The 26,208-nt window shown below is 45.8% G+C and overlaps 1 protein-coding gene across 1 annotated transcript; it reads right to left on the reverse strand.

Annotated features, from left to right (window-relative positions):
• Positions 1 to 25,955, reverse strand: HTRA3 (HtrA serine peptidase 3; the record flags this gene model as incomplete). The annotated part of the gene is made up of 9 exons (XM_081925703.1): positions 1 to 586; positions 1,873 to 1,968; positions 5,693 to 5,741; positions 11,094 to 11,208; positions 12,133 to 12,165; positions 13,726 to 13,920; positions 15,645 to 15,867; positions 18,027 to 18,126; positions 25,547 to 25,955. The coding sequence occupies 9 exons, from the start codon at positions 25,953 to 25,955 to the stop codon at positions 421 to 423; spliced, it is 1,386 nt and encodes a 461-aa protein (XP_081781829.1). The 3' UTR covers positions 1 to 420.
• Positions 25,956 to 26,208: the final 253 nt, after the last annotated feature.

A 26,208-nucleotide genomic window follows, 5' to 3' on the forward strand; every position in this document is an offset into this window, starting at 1 on the left:
TTTTCAGTTGTGTAAACTTTAATCTTTGTACAGTAGAACATACAGTACTTGTCATAAGTATACAATTTGTACAATAATGCTTTCTTAATACAATGAAAAAAAATCATTTAAAAAACCCTGAAAAATTGTGCACTTTCTCAAACTTTTAGCTTTGTTTTGCACATTGTTTTGCTTTTATATCAGGCAATAATTCTATAAGAATCATTTTTCTACATTTCACTGCTTTCATATACAACAGTCGTACACTATATGAAATCCAATATGCAGAACTACCCAAAGGAACTTTTCTTGAAGTAGTGAGGTTCTTGACTGTCAGGACAGCCCCGGCTCAGGCAGTTATGTCAATCATTGTAAAGGAGGTATCTGATGTTCCAGAATAAATGAGTTTAATTGTGTTGCAATGATCTTCCTCAGTTTCTTTTACATAAGCACTTCAGGTTCTATGTTAAACAACAAGTCATCGTTTCCCCTTCTAACTTCAAGTAGTAGAGGTGATTCATTCATTACTGCATCTTGTAGGTCAGCAGAAGTCTCCAATGGGCGCCCATTCACCTTGACAATGATATCTCCATCCTTAATCCCACCTCTGTGATGGCAAAAGAGAAACAGTTATAAGATAAAGTCTATCCTTTATAAGATAAAGTCTATCCCCCAGAGACCTACTCCTCAATGAGAAAGGAAAGAAATCAATAAAGAGGCCAACAAAAGACAAGGAAAAGTGCAAGTATAAACAACAACAAGAAGATCTGCAGAAGGGACAAGGAAGAGATTTAAGAGCCTCGGACATAGGATTACCAGGTTGATGGACTAGATGGAATGGACAGTAAGGACTGACATAACCCGAGACCAGGAAGAAGGGACGTTGGATGAAAATTGGAAGGATGTCTATAAAGAAAAACTTTTATTTTGGGAATTAGTGTAAAATTTAATGAATATTAGGGGAAATGTTGGAATGAAACTGTCTGGCTTTAGTAGAAATGATATAAGGAGTTATGTATAAATAAGCATTAAGTTTTAAGTTTTAAGGTATTTTACGGTAAGATAAGGTTAAATAAAGTAAGGCAAATTGAATAACAGAATATGGTGAAAGATGGAAAGGATTTGCTGAGTTAATTAATAGGTTAGACTGTCAAGATAAATTATTCAATAAAAATTGAAAAAGATGGAAAGAATTTGCTGAAATAACTAATTAAGCTAGAATACAAAAAGGGAGGTGTGAGGAGGTCAAGGAAACAAGCAAATGAAAGATAAAGATATGTAATATGGGATTTGTATTTTTCTTTTTTTCTTTGTTGTTGTGTTGTTGTATTGGTTTTTATGTATTTTTTATTTTTATTTTTATTTTTCTCTTCTTCTTTTTTTCTTCTCTTTTTTGTAATCTTGAAACTCTTAATAAATATCATTTAAAAAAACAACAACCACAGATTTATTTATTAAAACATTTTGACCTCCCCTAAACACTCCCAAAGCAGCTTACAATGTGTTGTTGTTGTTGTTGTTGTTGTTGTTGTTGTTGTTGTTGTTAACAATAATAACCCACCCTTCAGCCTAAGGTCCCAGGGTGGGTTACAGCATTAAAAAAAATTATTAGAACAAAAAACAGAACAAAAATAAGCACAGATATTACAGACTTCTCCTACATGATTTGAAATCTAATACAGCTGAGACTTTAAGAAAAATACTTAAAAATGAAACATCACTGGATATACAACTCCAGAAGAGGAAAGAAGGGCTCTCATTACAAGTTTTTTTAGTCGGTTAAAAAATAAAAATCATTCAACACAAGTTGAACCTTGAATCTAATTGTGCCTCTGAGTTTATGCTGGATTTAGCATGTTTTAAGCAACTGCTTCTGGATTGTGACCAATATACCTCTGAGATGGAGAATTTGGAACAACTTCATGCACATAAATTCCACTACTGACATCTGGAAAATCTGGATCATCGAGCTTAAGTTCTTCCACTAGTCTATAAAAAAAGAAAAGAAAAGAAGCACAAATATTACCAAAATTGAATCATTGTATTACTATTGCTGCTGCAGCTTTTGAAGAATTCGGAATTTCTACCTCCACGAATTAACATTTTAAAACAACTTTGCAGTATTGTGTTAAATGGAAGTTAGTAGGGCAAGTGAAACTTGTAAGACACAGGCTGTTTATGTGGCCTCTTGGTGAGAGGCAAGGTGGATGAACAGTTTTTCTGAAAAAGGGTTGTAGCATTCAGCTTCTGGGAACAGATGTAGTACCCCAGGGGGAGGGAAACTCATGGAGGAAGGGACAGGTGGGCTGTGCTGCACAGCTCTTCTGGTTCTTTGGAAGGAAGGGTTGAGAAAAGCCGACAGGGTGTCTCAAAGATTAGGAGCACTATTTCTTCTCAAAGTGGGAGAGGATGAGCCCACCCCTCCCCACTCCCATCTCTGGATATTTTGGGTTGTATCCAACAAAGCTGCCCCATTAGTGCAAGAACTTCCAGCTGAGCAATGGGACTTCCTCTCCTCTGATGCTCAAATCTGCATCATAGGGTTGGGGGAAGTTCTCTGAACAGATATGGGGGCTGGGGGACTATGCATGGGGAGAGGAGAAGAAGAGGAAGTCCTGGAGTGCAGGCAGAAGTCTGACGGGCCAACTTTGTTGACTATAGACCTCTGGGGTTGAGGAAAGTGAGCCTTTCCCTGCTGCCATTAAAGCAAACTGGGGGGACAATAAAAGGACAGTTATCTGTGTTTTCTATCAGAATGAGGCCACCAGCCATGAGGCTTCCGGGCATGTGCTGCTCAAGCGATTCCCACTGTGTAGCCTGTGCAGCATCAACTTGTGTGCAGAGAGGTAAAGCTACTTCAGCATTAAGAAGAGACTGCCGCCTAAGTCATCCTTCAGAGAATGTATTTTTCACTCTGCCCACCCACATAAACCAGGAACGGGGGCCCTTTCTTGCTGCCTGGCAGAGGAAGGGCAGTGAGGCGAGAGGATTGCAGAGAAATCGGGGTGGCACCCAGAGGTCACCTTGCCAAGGGACCCCTCAGACTTGGCAGTGCTGCTGGCTGGCATTCCTTTTTGGAGTCTGCTGAAATAAGCTGTTTCTCATCAGCTGCTGGGCCTTGAGAGGCCTGTGAAGAGCCCAGGAGTCTCAGGGAATTGGGGAACATCCTAACAGGGTCTTCGGGGAGTTCCAAGGATTCTGCTGCTGCCAATGCCACCCTGCAGCTGCGTAAGAACTTCTTGCCAATTTTGTTTAATTTTAAAAAATTGTGTTCTGCTTCTCTTAGCAACCCAAAGTTATCCCCAAAGCCTCTACACCACCGAAGATCACAGCTTCCTTGTGGAGGAATCGCTGCAAGCCCCTCTTATCACAGTACACAGCTCACACGTAATCTTGCCTGAGAAACTATTTCCACAAATAAGCTGGCTGTTGGATCAGCTGAACCCATTCTCTGTTCCAATGTGTTGTCTCCCAACAGTTTTTTTTATATTTTATTTTACAAAATGCATTTGCAGAGACTGTGATCTAAAATGGACTATGAGCCTACAGTTCTTTTCTGCCAAAAAACCACTCCTCTCCCAGCTGGTTCTGCCCCGAGACAAGCAGCTTTTGGGGTGTGTACTATTGTTTTGTTTTTAATCAGGAAAACCTGAGTGGTCAAGGATTGAGAAGTCTCTTATCCTCTTATCCATCTTCCACTTGAGATGGCACCCTTAATTTTGTAAAAGGAAAAATACTGGGGGCAAACTACACGTCATGTGAACTTTGGGCCTTAGTCATTATAAACTCAGGAGTGTCTCTAATAAAACATAAAATCACAGCCTAGCTACACACACCCATGCACACGTGTAAGGCATTCACACGCATAAGCTGCCTTCTGCAGACATTGTGGATGTGCATCCACACCCTCCTTCAAGTACTCCAAGGTTATTGTCTGTGGTAAGGTGCTTTGCCTCAGGTGAGCTTCTTCTGACCACCCCCTTCAACAAGGCAACAGCAGCTTCTCCTCTTCCTGACTGAGATGGGAGGCAGCTGCTGCTGCAGTCTGTAGGATGTGATCCATGAGAAGCAGTCAAGTACAACATTCCCTGAAATGCTAGAGAAGACATAAAAGGGAATGTTTGGTCCAGCTAGTCAAAACTCCCTGTTCCTCCTGGCTGGAGCATCCTTCTTTTTGCATGTGATAGAAGGTGGGCGTGACCTAGCGTATTTTTCGCCCTATAGGACACACTTTTTCCCCTCCAAAAATGAAGGGGAAATGTGTGTGCGTCCTATGGGGCGAATGCAGTCTTTCGCTGAAGCCTGGAGAGCGAGAGGCGTTGGTGCGCACCAACCCCTCTCGCTCTCCAGGCTTCAGGAAGCTATCCACAAGCCTTGCGAGCCCGGAGCGCCCCGTGCTTCAGGCAGATGTCTGCTTCCCCCGCCCCAGCCCCGCAGCTAGGGGGGGGGGAATTTTAAAAAAAATTATTCCCCCCCCAAAAAAACCGAGGTGCGCCCTATGGGCCAGTGCGCACTATAGGGCGAAAAATACGGTAACCTGTCCAGGTAACAAAGGGACGAGTCACACAGCACACCTCCCTCTTTTTGACTTCCTTCTTCGTTTGACCAGCTTTTAGCTAGGAATGCTCTGCTAGCTTCGCAGCTAGCAGAAGCACTGGGATTATTCCCCCATATGGGGTAGATCCACATGTACATATTTGTAACTAAGTTTGCCTTAGTGAATCCAACTGTGAACTGATGTAAGTAAACTTCTTTTATTGACTTTGAATAAGATTGTGGTGTCTTTATTCTTTTAAAAGGGATTCAAGGGAACTTAACTAGGAATGTACAATTCAATCTGAGACAGACAGAATTGTATAATAGTGAGAGGCTCACACGAGCCTGCAACCAGCTATCTGCTGTGCATGTAAAAAGGGGAATGTAACTCTGCTAAGTAAAGGAACTTGCTAGCGCAAGTTAGGAAGGATATTAATAAACAATATATCCTCTCCTGTCACCCTGAACATTCCCACACAGATGTTCCTCACTGCTTGCCAAAATGAGCAGTTAGGCAGAGCAGAGAGGAGCAGCTGCGGTCCATGCTTGCTCTGCTCTCTCCCAAGAGGCTGTGGCACCTCCTTACCACCTTCATCACTTGCACCCTCAGATGTACAGGAGATTAACTTTACCTGTCCTCTCCCTCTGGACAGACGTGAGGATGAGACCTGTGGTCCAATCCCCACTGCTGCCAGCATCTCCCAGTACCTGGTACTGCTGCTGCTCACTCACCTCCTCTGCCTGTCTACTTGGGCTGTCAGTTGGTGGCACAACACAACAGCAGCCTTTCCTATTCTGGGCAGTAGCTGCAAAAGAGAGGCTATCCATGCCAGCAGGGGTGCAATGCCACTGAGGGAGGGAGGGCAGCTGCCCAGATGCTCCTCTTTCTACACAGCAGGTCAGGGGGTGGCACCAATGGGCCTTCCTGAGGCATTATGGCATTGGTTGTTGCCTGAAAATGCTGTCACCAGATGCCAGCAATGCTTCTTTTTGATGTGAATGAGAATGCTCATCTAGTCCACCCGTTGTTATACATGATTCGCAGCCCCTGGCTACAACTGGATTTAGGCCCAGGGTTACAATTCTGCACATGGGAGATGGGCTTATATCAACAGGAATTATATACATGAATGCAGCTCTGGGTGTTCTGTAGTTCAGTACACCAAGAGAGACTTACGCAGGTGTTATTGTCAGCATCCTTATTCCAATAAACCTTTTTTTCATATCTGAAATAAAAATGAAAACCTAGTTAGCTTTTTTAAAACGTTCCAAAGCACAAAGTAACATAAAACACTACAGAATTACATAAAAACTTCTACACGGCATATAAAATAACCAAAGTTTGTGCCATAGGCCATCTCTTTAAGACAGCTGGGTTTCTCAGCAACATATTGTAAATTTTATTTATTTTTTAAAGTATTTCTATGCCGCTGTATAATGAAATAAAAGAACAGTGTACACCGTCAGAACATTAAAACCAATGCAGATAATCATTAAAATGCCCGGCTACTGTATTTTTTGCTCCATAAGATGCACCTGACCATAAGACACATCTAGTTTTTAGAAGGGGAATGCAAGAAAAAAAATATTATTTAAAGGGAGTGCTGAGCAGAGCCTGTATGCATCCCAGGCTCTGCTCAGCTCTCCCTTTCACGAGCCGCGTGGAGCATGTATGCGGCGCTTGCAGGCTTTCCCCTAGTAGGGAGAAGGGCAGCCCTCACTTACGGGCTGCCCTTCTTCCTCCTCAGGGAAAAAGCCCCCAAGAGCTGCACACATGCTTCACATGGCTAGTGAAAGGGAGTGCGGCTCTTGGGGGCTTTTCCGGGAGGTGGGGGAAGGGACTGAGGGGCTGCCCTCTGTCCCTTCTCCACCTCCCACAAAAGCCAGCAAGAGCCGTGCACTCTTTAAAGGGAGCACGGCTCCTGCGGGCTTTTCTACGAGGAGGGAGAAGGGACTGACACAGCCAGTCAGTCCCTTCTCCCTCCTCGGGAATAGCCCCCAAGAGCATGTGCGCGGCTCTTTTCCCACCTGCCTCCCACCTGCATTTGCTCCGTAAGACGCAGACACATTTCCCCTTACTGTTTAGGAGGGGGAAAGTGTGTCATATGGAGCAAAAAATATGGTAATTAAAAAAGGAAAACAGCTGCCATGCCCTGTCAACATAAGAAGGTCTTCACAGAATGGCTAGGGTTTGCTCAGCTCAAGTGCCAGCCCTTCCAGGGCTCAGGTGTGCTACATAATGGGGCTGAGAAAAAGACCTAGGGCTAGCATTTCCTCCCTCAGGCAGCATCTTAAGGGCTCTGCACCTCTCTTCCCTGGCCATAAGGGAAGGAGGGCAGAGAAGTCCACGTTTGTGTGTATGTGTGTGTGGCAGCACAAACCAATCTCCACAGGCAGCAGTTCATGCCAATTCATAACATCAGGTTGTTAGGAAAGCTTACGGAAAGGCCAGACAATCTGCCAAGTTTCTAAACTATGTGGCAGCTTCCTATTTTTAGACCTTACGACTTACAAAGTTTATATACATGATCTATTTCGCCTAAGGTAAAACCTGTCTCCAAAGTGCTTTCTTGAAAGGGCAAGCAGTTCTATATTTGCAGCAGTTCTCAAACCTTTATTTCTTTGTATGACCTCAGAGCAGGGAATGTGCCCTGTCCCCAACACAAGGGGATGACTGTCAGTGAGGCTTTGTTTAAACTTTGTTTTAAAAACAACTACAGGGCCCTGCAAATTAGGCAGGGAGCACAGTGCTGAAAGGAGTGTCAATACTCTCCACCTTTTTCTGGTACAAGTACCCTCTCTGGCTGCTACTTCCCCCACCAGGAAACCTGTGACATGGCGGACAGGCTTTACACTGAGAAAAGGGCCTCCTGTTCCCTGGTGCCAATACTATTTGGGGGACTCACAGCTCTGTTTAAAGAGAGACTGAAATGGACGGAAGAGCAAATGTCTATTTGGTTTGGCCCTAAAACGAGGGCTGTTTCCACGTGGAGGTGTTTTCTCACACAATGGGTACCTCAGGTCTGAATTTTCCACATGCACATTGGTGTAAGGGTTCCACACCAAAAAGCAGAATTGATTTTCTGCCTTTTGATTCCTAAGCCAGTGTTTCCCATTCACACTACTGGGTGGGCGTTGAGAGGATATATGCATGTGCTGAGTGCTTGTCCTCTCCTGACAAAAAGTACTTGCCCACCCTCCATTCCCATTTTGTCAAACTGGGCATACAAACAGGTGCATCTTCCCTAAAATGAATGCACTTAAACATACATACATACATACACACATCCAGTGTGCAAGAGTGAACATTACCAATGCACGATATTTCATAATGGACAAGGTGTAGGGTTGTGAATGGGGGTGGGAGACAGAAGAATTCTCATTCTCTCTCCCCACCCCCACCCCTTTTGTCTGCCTGCTTCCCTCCCTCCTTTCCCTGGCATGGAAACGACAGCTTTCTAAATAACTCATGACGCATATAACTCAAGCATTTTGCGAATATTTAACACCTGCCAACATCCAGTCCTCATATTCTCTCCCCTGAGACTCTGATGATTCAACACCATGCTGCTATTAAGCTTTTTACTAAGTTTAATAGTAAAAAGCTCAATAGCAGCACAAGAGGTATGGGGGATTGTATCCATTAGAAAAAAAAGGTAAAAGGCAAAGGACCCCTGGGTGGTTAAGTCCAGTCAAAGGCGACTATGGGGTGAGGCACTCATCTCACTTTTCAGGTCGAAGGAGCTGGTGTTGGTCCACAGACAGCTTTCTGGGTCTTGTGGCCAGCATGACACCATGATAGAAGCCAGGGCGCATGGAAATGCCATTTACCTTCCTCCTGCAGCAGTACCTGTTTATCGACTTGCACTTTGACGTGCTTTCGAACTGCTAGGTTAGCAGGAGCTGGGACAGAGCAACAGGAGCTCACCCCATTGCAGGGATTTGAACTGCCGACCTGATTGGCAAGCCCAAGAGACCACAGCACGACCTTCATCCCTATACCCATTAGTATGGTAGGAGGAAAACTTTCAAGTTGCTTTCTAGGCATTTTTTTAATTGTAAGTCATTTTGGATGGGCACTTGTGCAAAAAAGCAGCATACAACATTGTAAATAAAATAAATAAAAAATAAGACTGGCAAGGCTCCTTCCTAATTCTATTGTATGTACTTCATATATACACTTAGTGACCACCACCCAGCTGCAGAATTTCATTCGCTTTAATGTCTGCAAAAGAACAAGGCTGAGTATTTTCCCAAAGAACCATCAGCTTTTACTGTTTCTAATTGGGCTTGGCTTTTGGGGGTGAGAATAGCCCCTATAGGTTCTTAAATAAGATTTACCGTATGTTTTCTAACGGGTTGGTGTCAGCGTGTGTGTACGTACGTACATGTACACACAGAGAGACAAATGTGGCCGCAACCAAAACAGCTATTCTGTTAACACAGCAGACTTCTGCTTGCACAGCAGAACTTTCCACTCCTCCCTTCTCCCTGGCTGACTCCCCCATGCACCCTCAAAATCTGCTCCAGAAGGCCGGAGGACCTTCCAGGGCATATCTGGAGGTGGGCAGGGAAAGGAAGTCCTGGCGGCTGAGTAGGACTCTGCAAGTGCAGCACTGGATGTGACCCATAGTCATTAGTGCATAATTTTGCTACCAATTACTTCCCATGTTGCTTCTAGAGTAAGCAGCAACAGGCTTGTAATCTGTGAGTAAGTAGGAAAAAGGAAATGAGGGACTCATGTTTCTGAAACAGTTAAAGCAGCATGGATCAAAGATGGAGCTGGGTAATTAATAGAGGATATTTTGTGGTTTTCCAGTTGTGAAGTGTTAGGAGTCCAGAATAGGGATTTTTCTTAGCAATTTTCATGCCCTTTTCCTGTGACAGCAGGGACTTCTATTATTAGTGGAGAATTACTCTGGTGACTTGTGCTTCAAATAATGATCTAACCAACCCTGCTTCCACTCTCATAACTACAGCTGGATGAGGAAATGTATGTGCAAATAGATATTTTGCGACCTGTTCCTCCACTGATCCAACAGCTGGGGCCACGCGGAAGGAACAAACTGGATGCTGAGGTTGGGGGGGGGCAGAGAAGGGGACTTGGTTATAACCATCTGTGCATTGTATTTTATATTTTATAATTATTAAAATGTGCCCCAGATAGGGACCATAATTACTTTTGCAGCTGGAGGCTGAGTTTTTCCAGAGTTGGTGGAAATAATATCAGAAATTACGTAACCATTAAAAATGCTTCAATTATGTTTAATGCCACACTTTGTATCTAATTCATACTCACAGGCAGATACTGAAATATGAGTAATAACAATTCCAAGAGCAATTAATACTGACATCTTTACGAGCCTCAACACACAGTTCTAGCACTTCATTGTCAATCCAACGTGAGAAGTGAATCGATTCAGTTCAGCGGCAGCAACACAGGAAAAGCTGGCGCAACAGCTTATTGTGCTGTGCCTGTTCTGTGGATAAGCAGCCCCCAGTGCTTTCTGTCTGGCAGCCTGGAGGAGCACTTGCTACTTAAAGCGTGTGAAGAAATGAAGGGGGGCAGGTTAGAAAGGAAGGAAATTAAGGCAGCCAGCTAGGACAGAATGCAGAAGAGTGATATGTACGATTTGAAAGGAGCTCGGCTACTTACCATGCCCTAAAGCTGCACTAGTAATGTACTAGTCAATTTCACACATGGAGAAATAGTCATCGTTGTAGGCTCAACACAGAAGGAGGAAAAGTGAAGTCTGAAAGAGTGAGGGGAAGGGTCCAGTGGGACGGAAAACAGGATAGGGACCACTAGTGAGAAAGGAAGGGGACCCAGCTTCTTTCTCTTCGCATAGCAGAGGCTGAAGAGGGGAAGTAGCAGCACTCGTGGTCCCTAAATAGTGGTGGTGCTCAGATGGACTATTAGACCATTTTAATGTCATTTGAGCTGCCAAACTGTTCTGCCAACAGATGATACAGCCATAATATAAAAGCATATTTATATCAAATAGCACTTGCAATGGGATGCATGTGGAAAAGCACTTGGGCAGGAAAACCGAGAATCAGTTCCAGTATCAAAACGATATATGATCTCGATAACACAATTGTGATAATATGCTATTATAATCATGCATATTGCAGTACATGCACAAACTCCCTGAGTGCAAACGATTTCAGGAGTAGCACAATAACGTCATGCCAACATCCATCTTATCCCTGCAGATATAAAAGACTTTGTTTAAGCATCTTTCATCTGAATAAGAGGTCTCCTTTAATTATTATTATTTAATAATGTTATAATCTATGCCTGGGGCAAACACTTAGTTATAACTAAACATTTGCTTTTCCTAAGAGGCTATGCTCTAATGTGGGAATCCTAAACCTATTTACCTGGAAGTAAGCCCCACCGAGTTTGATAGGACTTGTTTTTTAAGGGATGTGTAGGAGGGGTGTGTGAGTGTCCATAGAAAATAGCCTACTGGGGGGGGGGGGGGACGGCAAAATTCACATTTGTTGCTCTGCCCATTTTTGCCTCTGAAAAGGTTTCCCCACCCCAATCCCCAACAAATGCTTTCAAATTTTACCTTTACTTTCTTTGTCAGAATTCTCCGAGAGGAATCGAGCAATACGATCGGAAGGAATAGCAAAGGAAATTCCTGCAGCAACCTTTAATGTATTGATGCCAATCACTTCTCCATCCTGTTGAAGTAAGATACCAACACATTTCATTTGTTATTTTAAAAGCTTTTGCCTTTAAAAAGAAGTGTATTCCTAACAGGCAGCTTGTGCTTTTATCCCAATAGTAAATTAACGAGAATCAAGTGTTTTTTCTGACACGGTACTCGCTGCTACAGAGTACAACCCCTTTGGTCATTTTACCATGGTAGAATTATAGAGTTGGAAGGGACCCTGAGGGTCATCTAGCCCAACCCCCTGCAATGCAGGAATCTTCTGGCCAACCTGGGGCTCCAATCCACAACCCTGACATTAAGAATCTCATGCTCTATGCTATCAGTGATTGTATACGCTTGGCTTTTTGCAACTGTCATGTGTCGCCATGGCTTGTGATGCTGGACTGAGTCTTGGGCTTCTGCATTCAGCTCTATGAGCATTCAGCTCTGCCTTGCCCAGTGGACCAGTGGGCTGGGCACCTACCACAGCTCAGTGGAGGAGCCCAGGCTTTGCGTGCCCAGGGCCTCGTCTTCGGTCCCTGGTATCTCTGGTTAAGGAATCCTGCAGAGCAGGGCTGGAAAAGCCCTTTCTCTGCTTGAGAGCTTGGAACGTCGCTGCCATTCACAATAGACTTAAAGACTGTGGGAATTAGGTTAAATTAGAAGAGGAAACAAGGCTGGGTATCATCAATGCGTTGATAGACCTGTTCTTCTCACACTCATGATAGCCCAGTGAACTTCACGGTCAAGTGGAGACTGGAACCCTGGCCTCCCAGGTCTAGCACTCCAGCCACTACATACATGAAACAACTCCTACGTTATTGGCCAAACTGAGACTATCAAGATGGCAATTTGGGTAACTGTCCCTTTTTGGAAAAAAAACAACTATTCAATCTGATAAATGAAAGCAGACAGATGCTTATCAAGCTCCTTTAAAGTAATCTGTCCTTACCAAGTTTACCAGAGGTCCTCCTGAGTTTCCGTACTGCAAAACAATATCAGAAAACGTTATGGCTACTTTCAGGAAGTGAACATCATATTTCAATGAAGCATACTTTATCAGGCAGCAATTCTGTATTTTCTGCCCCACAAAAGCTGCCGTGTGCACCTTAGACTCATTTTCTTCACAGGGAGGTCACTTCAGTGCTGCCAATGCAGCGGTTTGACTTCACTGCTAAAGGGTGCACTCCATTGTCTCTCGAGACAGACAGATGCCAACAACAACAATATGCATGCACCATATGCAGACATAAAGACACACGTTCATTCCCTTGCACAAGTTGCAAGTTTCAGTAAGACGGCAGTTCAGCTAAAATTACTGGGACAGCTAGGAAAACACAAATGTGCGAGGCCAATCTTAGCGCTTTCTGCATCTCTATAAGGCACCTCAGCTTTTTGCCTCACTGGAGAATGACAGACATGCCTGATGTGGGCGGACACAGAGTTGCTCTCCCACTCCCATCTTTCTCTGAGCTTACACTTGCCTGGCCTGTCATGCATGGGCTGTGTGAGTCACTGGAAAGACCAGGAGTTGGTTGCCTACCACTTCCCAGGAACTTTATGGCTGAAGACCCCACCACATCCTAGATGAGGGAATGGCAGCTGAGCCCAACAGGGATGGTTAGGCAGTAGAGAAATGGAGCAGCCAGAGAAAATGAAGCTTCTCAAGCCATCAGTATAGCCAAAAAGACCCCCTATCTCTGCACTACAGGGTCACAGCCTGATCTAAGATAGGTCGCAACAGCAGCGCTACCACCACACAAATAAGTGGTAAAAATTAAGTTATGGGATCACCAAGTGCATTTTGGGGTTAAAGGTGGACCCCAGATCTGAAAAGGTTAAGGGCTGTTGGTCTACAGAACCCCTTTCAAGGGCTCTGACTGAGTCTGAGATGCCATGCTGCTGCTGGGAGTGGTCAGGGTTAAGGTAGCCCTGCTGATCAGGAAATAGGACTAGAGTCCTCCTCCTGCAAAGAACATAAGCCGAAACATTAAAATAATGAGCCAATGCAAAACAATTTGCCAAGTTCTACAAGTTGCTGAAACAAGGACAGAGGTTAAACAATGATTCATCAACACCAGAAAAATAGAAAACATTAATCAGCCTTTGTTATTTCATAAATACAGACCACTTTCACAGTTTCTTTGAAATACAGGCAGCTACCATTATAGGCATGTTCGGTGTGAATGACTGTGCACACAGGCATTGTTCCCAACCCGAAGCCACCCCAAAAGTTACAAAAATGTCACAAAAAGGGGTAGAACTGGGTATTTGCAGGCTTTTTCAGTGGTGTATCAAATATATGTGATTTCAATTCAACATGTTGTGCCTGGGAACGTAACTCCTGCGTAAATTGGGAGTTGCCTGTAGTCAAAAGATGTACTGAATGTAGTGGACTGCTGTAAATTGGATAAACTGTAAACTGTGATATTATTGGAAAACCTTCCAATAGTATGTTCCTTCTCAGTAGTTGGACTGATTAAAAATCATCACCTCTGGCCCTTCATAGATTTTGAGATTTCCTGAAATCAGAGGATTTACTTACATTGATGATAGCATCTGTCTGAACATAATCCATGTCAGAATCCTTCAAGCCAAGCTCTTTGCCATCCCGCTGGGCTGTACTGACAATCCCTGTTGTCACTGTGTTCTGCAAAGCAAAGGGGCTCCCAATGGCCACAACAAATTCACCAGGCCTCAGATCCCCAGACAGGCCCATGGCGAGGAAAGGCAACTTTTTCTAGGAGATAAAGGCAGTGGTTGCATTTGAGGAGAGGGAAGCAAACCATAGCATTCCCAGAATTTTTTTTAGTAATGTATCAGAACTAGGGACAGGGTAGAACTATGAAGAACTATGAAGCTCAGACTTTGGACTAAGTCTGCACTACTCAAGGCAAGCTACTGGGTTCCCAAGAGCCAAGCCACGTGGCCTTATGCTCTGCACCACCCATACTGTGTGACTGCCACAAGCTTTGCAGATCAATCTCTGCTTTTCAACTAATCCTGACACCTGACTGACAACTCTGTAAACTGACCCCAAGGACCAGGGCCTCAGGAACCACCAGGCCCCAGCTTGAGCTCACTGCAGAGGACCCCCCATCTTGGCTAAGCTCGATCTCTTTTCCCAGCAACCGTTGCTTTTGGAACTTGGCCTTATGCCCGCCTTGAACACTCCAAGATCTTGGGATGTATCGGTGCAGAAATGTTAGTAAAATTTACATACAGCCCCACAAGAAAATTGCATAAAGACCACCAGGACACCAACGTTCTGTTTTCAGTCCAATTCTCAATGTTTAAACTAGAGATGCCACTGAAAATAACAACTCCCAGGTTCGTATTATGCATTGTGGCTGCTCCCTTCACGTGCAAGATGAACATTATAACCCCCACCCCACCCCAATTTCCCCATGGCTCAGATTTTAATCAAGCCAGGGAAGAACTCAATTGCACTCTCTTACCCACCATGAAGGTGGGGAGAAATCTCTCTCCTTCCTTCTCCACTACACCTGTACTCCTCCCTGCACTGCTCTGTTGACCCCAAAGACTGTTGGGGAATATTGTTTGCAGTGCTCCTGAGATTTAAAAAGAGGCTTATGGGTGGGGTGAGCAGATGCCATTGTACTCCCAATCAGGGAAGGGATAGGATGGGAATTAATTCCAACTGGTTTGGAATAATTTATGCTATTTACCAATATCTTTTGAAGTAAAGGGAGTTTCTCAGCTTTTTCCAAGCCGCTTCATGAAGTAATTGTGGGCGGTGGTGGTAAATCTACCATGAATTTAAACTTTACTTCTTTGTGTCTTTCATAATGAACAGCGCTATGAAAGAACTGGAGTTTAGAAATCATCCCGGGTTTCCCTTTTCCTCTTGCTTCCAACATCTTGTCAGGAAATACAGTCACTGTACCATCTATGATTTATGTTTTAGGCGTTTCGGAGTGCACATTCATCTACAAATCTGTTCTCAATCTAAATCACTTGAAAGGAACTTGGCAAAATGTAAGAAATTTCCATTTGTGGAATGTTTCACTTGTGATGCATTTCATGCCTATTAAGATAAGATCCAAGAGGAGAAGCACCCTCTACCTCAATGCACTTTAACCCTGCTAAAATCACTACCTTCTTAGGGAAAAACTAGTTGTTACAAGAGACACAAACGCAGCTCTTTCCTGAGCAACTATTCTGATTTGTTTGCTGTCCTTGAACTGTTATCTCACACTTTTCCTGCCTTTCCCCATCACTCTCCTTCCTAACACAAAGTGGGGGTGTTTTTTAAAATTGGATTTGTTGCACCAGAGTACTTTAATCCACTTTATTCGCGAAAACCGTAATTTCAGGTATGTGACTGAATCCTTACCATAAAACAGTGAGAGTCTAAAGGCAACTATGGAGCGTCAGCAACCTCAGGTTTCAATGCAAAGAGCATTCGTCAAATATTGGGCACACTTCCTTTGCCCTACTTACCCGTGGATTAATCTTTATCGTCGCTATATCAGATTTCTTATCAATGTCTTTGATTGTTGCATCATATGTGTCTCCATTCTGCAGCTGGATTTTCAATCGTTGTCGCCCGGTGACTGTGGAGCTGCTTGACACCACGTGGGCATTGGTTACAATTAGACCTGCATCTGACACAATAAACCCAGATCCACTGGAAAGAGGAACATTCCGGCCAAACAGAGGATGCCTGAAAAAAATGCCACCACTTAATCAATGAACCTCACAGAGAAAAAATAAGCCAGCCACAACCGTGATCTGCACCCTTTTCCCAGAAACAAAAAGGGGGCAGTGCCTCTTCTCCAGAGAAATGGCTGGGATGACAGAGCTGCTAAAAGGTATTAACACAAGAGACCCACAAAATGCTGTAGAAATCCCAGCACATGCCCCACAACAAGCATCCAGACACTATACTAGTGATGGTCCTGCACTACAGACAGCCTTCAAAAGCAACCCATCTTTAAGCATCTACCTGCAACAGCAGCTACAGCTTATATGTCCAAACAAAAGTCAGCCATAATCAGGTAATTCCCAATTCCTTTTTCTTCTCAGTTGCCCATATCCCAAGGCCAAACTACACATGATGTGGGAGATCTGTGGTTTTACCTGATCCTGTTTTATTGTTATGTATTATATTTTTTTGGGGGGGGGTGTTATTGCTTGTTTTACCAGCCACTTTATCTGAGTGAAGATCTCACAATGCCCTTTTACTTTTGTAAAAACACCTTCAAGGGGTTACCAATTTGAATTGAGGGTAAAGTCTGGGGGTTGAGGTTGGTTAATTCCTCCCCCCTGTACCCTCTCTGGTTGGTATTAGCTACTGAGAAGAAAACATGCAAGTACAATGAGAAAATGCATGGTTTTCTTCCCTCCATGGCTAACGGCGACATTTGGGAGGGGTGTTGAGTGACTTGCATTGGAGAACTGATTTGGAGGGGAAATGGGTTAAACGACCCTCAACTCTGTGGGATCGTCTGCCCGTTTTCAGGAAAATAAAAAGAAATTGGGTGATTCAGTCCCAGGACTCCTGTGTCACGTTGTGTTGTTTGGCCCTGCAACTTAAGACAAATTCATGAGTACTGCGAAGGCAAAATGGCTGCCTGGAAGATTCCCAAGGAGAGAAGGCTGTGGACTCAAAAAGGCTGTAGGCTGACAGGATACAATTGCCAGGGTTGCTCTTGTGCCTCAGGCTCATTTAGTGTAATGAATTTTAATACCAATTATATCTAGGGGCAGCTCCTACCTGAGGAAACTGAGGTAGATTTTGAATCTTCTTTACAAAAATATCAGTGCTCTGACATCCACATTTTAAAACGAGACACTTTTCTGCTATTCTCCCTTTTTGTAAATTTACCCTCAGGTTAAACAGTAAAAGCTCACAGTGAACGTCCCCCCATTTCCTCTGCCAACAGGTTTCCTGAGGTACAAGAGACAGAGCTAAAGTCACCACAAGTAAGTTGATCTAATGGGCACTACAAATAGATGGTGGGTGATTAAATGCACCAAAACAGTAACCACCAAATTCTGGAAAGATTTGCTATGGAAAATGCTCAGTTACTATTTATTGTGCAACTCCACCCATTGTTGTTAGTGGTTTTAGGGCCATCTACCCTTGCTGGTAAAATCCAGGCTTTCAGCGTTCTGTTTGTCACCTGCGAGTAGAAGAAGAAGAAGAAGAAGAGTTTGGATTTGATATCCCGCTTTATCACTACCCTAAGGAGTCTCAAAGCGGCTAACATTCTCCTTTCCCTTCCTCCCCCACAACAAACACTCTGTGAGGTGAGTGGGGCTGAGAGACTTCAGAGAAGTGTGACTAGCCCAAGGTCACCCAGCAGCTGCATGTGGAGGAGTGGGGAATCGAACCCAGTTCACCAGATTACGAGTCCACCACTCTAACCACTACACCACACTGGCTCTCATATTTGTGCACATTGTATTCATATTTTATCTTGGAACCTTCTCCAGAAAACCCATGTTTCTTCATCCACTCCTTGGTCCTGCCTAGGCCACTTCTGCTGAGTGTCTATGCCTCCTGCTCCATCCAGTTGGCTAGCCGGGCCTGAGCATGCAGCACAATTTGTGTGTGTTGCTGACATTATTCTGCTCTAAATCGGACATTCTGGACATGTGCAAAATCCACCTCAACAGAACGGCTGAATGAGCACAAAGTAAAGAGAAGGAAATCAAAAGAAATCTAGGAAATCTACCATAAACCCGCCCCTGCCCCCAGCCACCGGTAGTCAAATTTCCAATGGTGGGAAACTAGTGTTGCGCTTTCCTGTTGTCATCAAAACTAGGTATGTACTTGCACAGCATTTTTACTTTTAATCATAAATGCCAGCAGCTTACCTTAAGAAAAGTTCTATATGTACAACTGCTGGTGCAATCTTCTCCACCACATCTGCAATGAAGTTAAACTTATACCTTGGGCTGTTTGGCTGTTGGTGATCTATACTAGCAAAGATAAAGTGAAGTGTTATTAAGAAATTAGAAATCAATAGGGATTTTGCTTATTTCTACATAATAGGAATGCTTGTTACGCCCCTGCCCCAGCCCACCCTGTTTTGGGGCCACTTCCAGATCTGTGGTGATAAGCATGTGGGCGGTCAGCCGTCAATCTGATGTGTATAAAATGGTCACGTCCTGTATTTTATTTTTGTCTCAGCTCTTCAGAATGAAGCAAATAATAATTTTTAATTTAAGGTGTGAAAAAACAAAATAACAATATAAATATAAAGATATTTTCCCCCACCCCCGGAAGCTTTTTGGTTAGTTTCTCAGAGAAACAAAAATTGTCCCTGTATTTTGTTTGTTTGTCATTCTGCATGAGGACATCATCATTACAGGAAATGTAAAAATTGTAATTAGAAATAAATAAGTTCCCAGAAGTACTTGGTGGCGGAGGAATATTATTTTCTTTAAAAACTCTATGTTTTTGTTTTGCTTCTCTACAGGAGCACATCAAATACTCCAACATTAGGAAGGAGTTTTAAGCTTTTTTAAAAAATATTGTTTATTCTGGAGTAGTGGTTCATTTTTTTAACAGTTTAACATCTCATTTCCTCAGACGACATGAGTCATAATTATTATTTTATTCCATGCTGAACCTGTTGTGCTGAAAGTTGCTTTTAAAAAAAATCTTCAAAGAAAATAAATGAAGGAAGCAGATTCTGAAGGGGATGGACAAATTCCATTGGCAACATTTCAAAAAGTTTTCTTCACTTGCCAGAGGTCAACTTTATAACTTTCAGCACAAGTTCGATTTTAGAATTTATATTAACATTTAAATTTCTTATTTATTAATAAGTATATGTTCCCACCTGCTTTGGGCTTTGACTCTCAGTAAGTATATACTTCAAGCTCCTATGTGTAAGTATATACTTCAAGCTCCCATCACCTTTAAATTTCCCAACACCCATTTCCTTTCTATGTATATTTATTGTGATTCCAAATCCTCCATCGAAGTTATTCCTCATTAAACAAACAAAAAAGGCCTTTTATACATTCAGCCACCATTCATACACCCTGCCAGGCACACCAGAGGGGTTTAAAGTGCATGTGAGCCACACAACTTTGATTTTCCCGGGTGTGCTTTTGTGCACCATGAGCATTCAATTGAACTCTCAAGGTCTTGAGGCTTCCTGTCCACACTAGTGAGATGAGCTGCATTTATTTGCACCCTGTGGTGTTGTCCTCTCCCCTCAGTTGGTATTTCCCCACCCACCATAACTTCTGGAAACCTGAGGTCAATTGTGGGCATATTTGTTTAACTGTGCACACAGCCAATTCTTTTCCATTTTTGAAATACAAGTTTTCCATTATACCAGACTTGCACAAAGGACCACCTATCCCCAAATGAACTAATCCAGACCTGGCAAAAATCATTTGAGGCCCTTCTTCATGTGCCTCCAACACATGAGGCCCAGAGGGTGGCAACAAGGCAATGGGTCTTTTCTGCAGTGGCCCCCTGTTTGTGAAATGCTCTCCCCAGGGAGGTTCGTTGGCACCTTCACTACATATTTTTAGGCACCAGGCAAAAACAATCCTCTTCACCCAAGCCTTTGCCTGATTCTATGTCCTTTTAAATGTGTGTGGGGTAGTGTTTCTGTTGTTGTTTGTTGTTGTTGTTTTTCTATGTCTTTTAAATGTGTGTGGGGTAGTGTTTCTGTTTCTGTTGTTGTTGTTCTTGTTATGTATTTTGTGTTTTCATTTTGGAGGCATCATTTGGTCTACCCGTTCACATCCAGAGGTACCATTGTAAGCCTATCATTTGCTCTTAACCATGTTCCATCTTCAGTGTACCAGTTTCTGGGCATCACAAATGGGGAGAATGTGGTTGCACTTAGGTCCCAAGAATATAAGAAGAGCCTGCTGGATTGAGCCAATGGCCCGTCTAGTCCAGCATCCTGTTTTTGCCCTGACCAATCAGACACCCGAAAGCAGCACCTGAGCACAACAGCGCATTCCCCACCTGTGAGTGGGCTTCCCATCAGAATTTCAACCACCCTGTGATCTTGGGTTGAAAGGCAGCATCTAAATTTATTTAATAATGATGATGACAATAAAAGTGTTGTGAGGTCTGCTGTGAGAATATTTGTTTAACCGTGTGGGTGGGCATTTTTTTTATTTAAAAAAAATGTTTTTGAGATACAAGTTTTGTGATATAGCACACTTACACAAAACAGTGGGTTGGGTTTTTTTACATAAAATATGTGTTGCTCTCAACCCACCAGCAGCCCACTGAGGAATGTCGTGATATCCAACAAAACATCAGCACATAGGTTAAACCCCCTCCCTCACACACAATACTATTCAATATGTCCACAGTTGGGTAGAATGAAATTATATGTTGATTCCCCCCCAAAAAAATCACATTATCTGTGGATCAGGGAAATCCAAATTAAATGGAGGGGAGTGTGAAAAACATGAACACACTGAATCCATTTTAAACTGCTTTGTGTATGCAGCCTAAGATAATGGCTTTTTTCCTCCCTTTGCCAACCTCCAAATATTGTGTTAAGAGTCTCTGCATTACTAAGAGGCTTTAATTTACAGGGTAAAACAGTTCTTCTTCAAAAACAAAAAGATCACAGCCCATTGTGCACATGTTTTCATGACTCAGCCACAGAACTATGAAACGCTGTTTTTAAAAATTTCAAATGGTATGACTTGTACACACAGAAAACCAAAGTAAACATTTTGAAACTGTCTGAAACTTGCAGGAAGCAACCGGAAAAGAAAATAATGTTATTGTTTGAGTGTTTGTATTTCTAGCAGATTATGTGGGTTTTCTGGGAAAAACTGAATGGAAAGTTTCCCCCAAAAAAACTTCCCACTGTCCTAAAACCAAGGAGAACTGATTTAGCATGTTTGACATAAGTTGCTAAACAAAAACTTTTAAAAGTGTGTCATGTAAATTTTACATACTATCTGAAAATGTTACCCAATTGCCAAAAATAGTTCAACTGGGGTTTCTGATTCAAGGGAAAAAACCCCAGCAGTTCCACTTACAGAGCAATCCTATACCCTAGTTCAGTGTTTCCCAACCTTTTTTACAGCCCCGTGACGTCCGCGCGGAGCGTCACGCCGGGAGGGACGCACGAAAGAGTAACTTTCAATTTTTTCCCCTCCCCCTTGCCGGGGAACCTCCAAGCTTTGGGGGTGGGGGGGGAGGAGGCAGCAAAGCGAGGGACTGAGGGACTCCTCCAACGACAAGGGTTGGGGAAGAAGAGAAAGGGCTATTCCGCTCCAGTCACGGGAGGGGAATATGTACTGGCCCAACTGGTGTGCGGTCTTCGGAAAGCGGGGTGCGGGAAGGAAGCCTAGGCTCGGGGTCCACCGACCTCGGCGGAGAAAGGCAACAACCGGAGCCGATTACGAGCCGGCGCGTGCGTGCAGCGGCTGGCCTCAAGCTCGGGAAGCTGCGCACGGCGATGTTGAGGCGGGGCGCGCGAGAGCTTGGGGGCGGGGCAGGAGAGAGAGAGAAAGAGTTGGCAGCACCAGGCGTTGTTACTTATTGCGCTGCAGACGCTGCCAGCAACTGCGGTGGTTGTGTGGCGGCGGCCGCCGCAGAACGTCCTCGTCAGTCAGCTGAGCTGCCTGGCGGCGTAGGGAGCCGAGGGGCGGGGCTTCCTTTCTGAAGGAGCTGAGGGTGGGGGTCCTCCGGCGCCTTCGGTGAAACGGCGCCGGCCCAGAGCGCTTCTAGGAGGCTGCCTTTGTGCGCGACGTAAAGCCCTCTTTCCCTCCCTCCAGCCCCGTGTCACATGTGGAAAAGGGGGCTGGATCCAGTGACGCAACTCGGAAAACTGTTAGGGAAGCCAGAGCAGGAAAATGAGTGGGAGGCGGCGTCACCGCTTTAACCCACGTTTCCTTTTTGAAAGAGAAACCAGTGTTTCCCAACCTTTTTTGGACTCGCTCGCGGCACACCAGGCAACATCTCGCGGCACACTAGTGTGCCGCGGAACACCGGTTGGGAAACACTGCCCTAGTTACACCAGGATGCAGGATATGGGGGAAGGTAAGCGACTATTATGCAAAAAAAAACAGCTCCTGCCAAATCCTACTAAAATAGTATTTTAGAAGTGAAGGCATTGATTATTTAATTTCTATCCTGCTTAATATGTTTAAAACATCTCTAAGCGGTGTACTAAAAGCTTAAAAAGCAACAGACAAATATTACAAAATTACACCGTTACGTATTAAAATGTTCCATTAATGACACACGCTCTCTCTCAATCTCCAAATTCTCACCCACGATCCAAACAAACTCTCTGCTCACCCACAAAAGTCTCATAACAAGAAGAGTAATGGATACAACGGACATCAACCTAGTCTCTAGGCTTGCTTCCCTAGTGCTCCTTGAAACACTGCCTGTGCCCACCAACGGGAATAGCCTTTCTCAACCATGGGGCCCCAGATGTTGTTGGACTACAACTCCCATAATTCCTAGCCAGCATGGCCGGTGGTCAGGGATGATGGGAGTTGTAGTTGAAGTTCAAGAACATTTGGGGACCCAAGGTTGAGAAAGGCGGATCTGGAGAGTGTGCTGGTGAAATCATCCACATGCATGGAGAGAGGTTGATGAAGGACACATCACAGCACCACCAAGCCATCAGCTCCAGTGATATGATAGCCATGTTCAAATATATAAAAAGATGTCATATATAGAGGAGGGAGAAAGGTTGTTTTCTGCTGCTCCAGAGAAGCGGGCATGGAGCAATGGATCCAAACTACAAGAAAGAAGATTCCACCTAAACATTAGGAAGAACTTCCTGACAGTAAGAGCTGTTGGACAGTGGAATTTGCTGCCAAGGAGTGTGGTGGAGTCTCCTTCTTCGGAGGTCTTTAAGCAGAGGCTTGACAGCCATATGTCAGGAGTGCTCTGATGGTGTTTCCTGCTTGGCAGGGGGTTGGACTCGATGGCCCTTGTGGTCTCTTCCAACTCTATGATTCTATGACACAAGCACCACCAACACAATACTAGAGGCATCTGTCCAGGGAGGAGTTGGGAGTCCCTGTACGTTGGTCCATTTTGGAGCACAATACACAAAGGGAAGGGAGGAGAGATGCCACCATACAGCACCCAAAATATGTATTTAGAGACCCACTTCTTAATGTTTTACCTTATCTCAAAATGGTGATAGTGTTGCTTGTTTTAATGTGACCCACTTTAGATCAGTCTGTGACCCACAGCGGGTCCCACAAGAACATGTAACTACAAAAAATTTGTGCCACTGCCAAGAGTTGTTCACGGCACGTCTTAGTTTGTTGTTGCAGCTTTGATTTAAAGCTACTGCCAGAGCTGGCCCAAGGCATTTAAAGTGAACCGCAAAGTGGGTTTGTCACCCTGCCAGGGAAGGAGTGAGCGATGATCTAGAACAGGAGCAAGTGAGGAATAAGGATCTGCATTAGGAACAAGAGTCGGAGGAGACCAGCAGCGCCTCCTATTTGCCAAAAAGTCACTGTAGAGGCGGCAGTGGGTGGGGGGCTGCCAAGAAGGTGCCAAATCCGGCCTCCGAGAAGTGTGCCACAACTGCCACTGGCATTCCTTGGAGGCCGGATCTGCTGCCCTTGTGGACCCTGCCACCCAAGCTGGTTGCCTCACTTTGCCTGGTGGGTGGGCCAGCCCTGAGTGCCCCAGTGTAACATGCAGTTTGACCCTAGCGAGATTGTTTTTACAAAAAAAATTCTTTCCAGTAGCACCTTAAAGACCAACTAAGTTAGTTCTTGGTATGAGCTTTCGTGTGCATGAACGAAATTGTTTTTCTTTTCTTGTTTTGTTTTTCTTAGATTGTTTTTCTTTTCTTGTTTTGGACGCAGAGCCACCTCCTCTCCCAGCCCCTTTTCCACTGCATGCAGGTCAATGTGGGAACATAATCCTCTAAATGTATAACTTTTTGAAGATCGGAGGCTTACTGTTAGGCTTCGTTCGGCATGGTGCACTAGGAAGGGAACTGAAAAGGGTTCAGCTGACAGAAGGAACCATGTCAGAACAAACCGTTCTTGAGATGCTGCCAGTAGCACATGCTCCCCCACCGGAGAGAGAAGTTAATGCAGTGCATTAAATCCTTCTCATTTCCCTACTGAGTTGTTATTACATGGAGAGGTTGCTCCCAAACTGGTTCTGTTGCCACGTTGGCACAAATCAGTACGCTTTTTGTCTTTTAATGGAATAGAGCATTGCCTTCGCCAGAAGAATGCCCCGTCAGGAAGAGCGCACTGCCATAAAAAAGCTTGCCTACGGTGCTTGGCTCAACAAGAAAGCTGTCGGCAACAAGACAGCTGAAGGCGGAACGATGCAAGTTGTGCATCGCGTGCACACACACGCACTCATCTTTTGCACTGCTGTTCTCTCTGGTGGAACAGGTGTTGCAGGTTTCTGAAGCGCCACAGAAGCATACAAAACCTGTTCGGCAGGGCGGAGTGAGATCACAGCGACCACCAGGCTGCAGAAGTGACAGCTGTCAGGCCGCCTTCAAAGTCCTGCGTCTAAAGCTCCCACCCCCAGTGGCGTAGCGTGGGGGGTGCAGGGGGGCCGGCCGCACTGGGCGCAACATCTGGGGGTTAGGGTTAGGGGGCGCAAATCCACGGGTTAAAAGGTAAAGGTACCCCTGCCCGTACGGGCCAGTCTTGACAGACTCTGGGGTTGTGCGCCCATCTCACTCAAGAGGCCAGGGGCCAGCGCTGTCCGGAGACACATCCGGGTCATGTGGCCAGTGTGACATCGCTGCTCTGGAGAGCCAGAACCGCACACGGAAACGCCGTTTACCTTCCCGCTGGTAAGCGGTCCCTATTTATCTACTTGCCCCCGGAGGTGCTTTCGAACTGCTAGGTTGGCAGGCGCTGGGACCGAGCAGCGGGAGCGCATCCCGCCGCAGGGATTCGAACCGCCGACCTTTCGATCGGCAAGTCCTAGGCGCTGAGGCTTTAACCCACAGCGCCACCTGCGTCCCAATCCACGGGTTAGGGGGGCGCAAATCCACGGGTTAGGAGGCGCAAATCCACGGGTTAGGGGGCGCAAATCCACGGGTTAGGGGGCGCAAATCCAAGGGTTAGGGGGCGCAAATCCACGGGTTAGGGGGCGCAAATCCACGGGTTAGGGGGCGCAAATCCACGGGTTAGGGGGCGCAAATTACTTGCCTTGCCCCGGGTGCTGACAACCCACGCTACGCCACTGCCCACCCCGCTCCGTATTTCTCTCCGGCAGTAGCAAGCGGATCAGGAGCAGGACCCGGAGGGTCTGTGGCTCTCCGGGGGCTGGAGGAGAAGGCGGCCCCTAAGCGGCTGCTCTCCCTTCGGGCCAGAGGGCGGCGGCTTCTCCGCTTCGCCCTCGCTTCTTGGGGGTCTCGCGGGGTCCGCGCGGCTCTTACCGGCTCCGCAGGCGCCCTTCTGGACCTGCACGACGGGCGGCAGCCCCTGCTGCAGAGCCTGGCGCTCGGCGCTCTTGAGGCGGCACCCGTTGGCGTACGTCCTGCCGTCGCTGCCGCACACCGGCGCGCGGAGCTGGCACTGGCACACGCCGGGGCCCGGGCCCTGCCCCGCGGCGGCCGGGAAGCGGCACTGGAGGTCGTCTCCGCACGGCGGGTCCTCGGCGCGGCCGCACGCCTCGCCCTCGCCCGCCGCGCACACCAAGCAGCAGTTGCAGCCGTCGGGCACGTAGCCGCTGGGGCAGCCCGGGCTCGGGCACCGCGACACGTCGCAGCGCGCCGGGCACCGCGCGCCCCAGCCGCGCCCCAGCAGCGCCACCACCAGCAGCAGCAGCCGCGCCAGCGCCCTCATGGCCGGCAGCGCGACGCCGAGCCCCGCCGCGCGCCCCACCAGCCAAGCGGGCCGAGGGCGCCGCGCCAAGGGCGGGAAGGCGGTGCGCGCTGGAGCCCCGGGAACCGCCGAGGCGAAGCACAAGCGGCAGCGAGGGAGCGAGCGAGGGGGCTTCGCCGGGCTGGCTGCTGCTGCTGCTGTCGAAGGAGGCGCGGAGCGGGCCGCCGAGGTGGTGGGAAGGACGCCCTCGAGGCTACGTGGGGACACTGACGCG

The sequence above is a fragment of the Podarcis melisellensis genome (genome assembly GCF_964234715.1).
Source record: "Podarcis melisellensis genome assembly, chromosome: 9".
Taxonomy (NCBI): Eukaryota; Metazoa; Chordata; class Lepidosauria; order Squamata; family Lacertidae; genus Podarcis; species Podarcis melisellensis.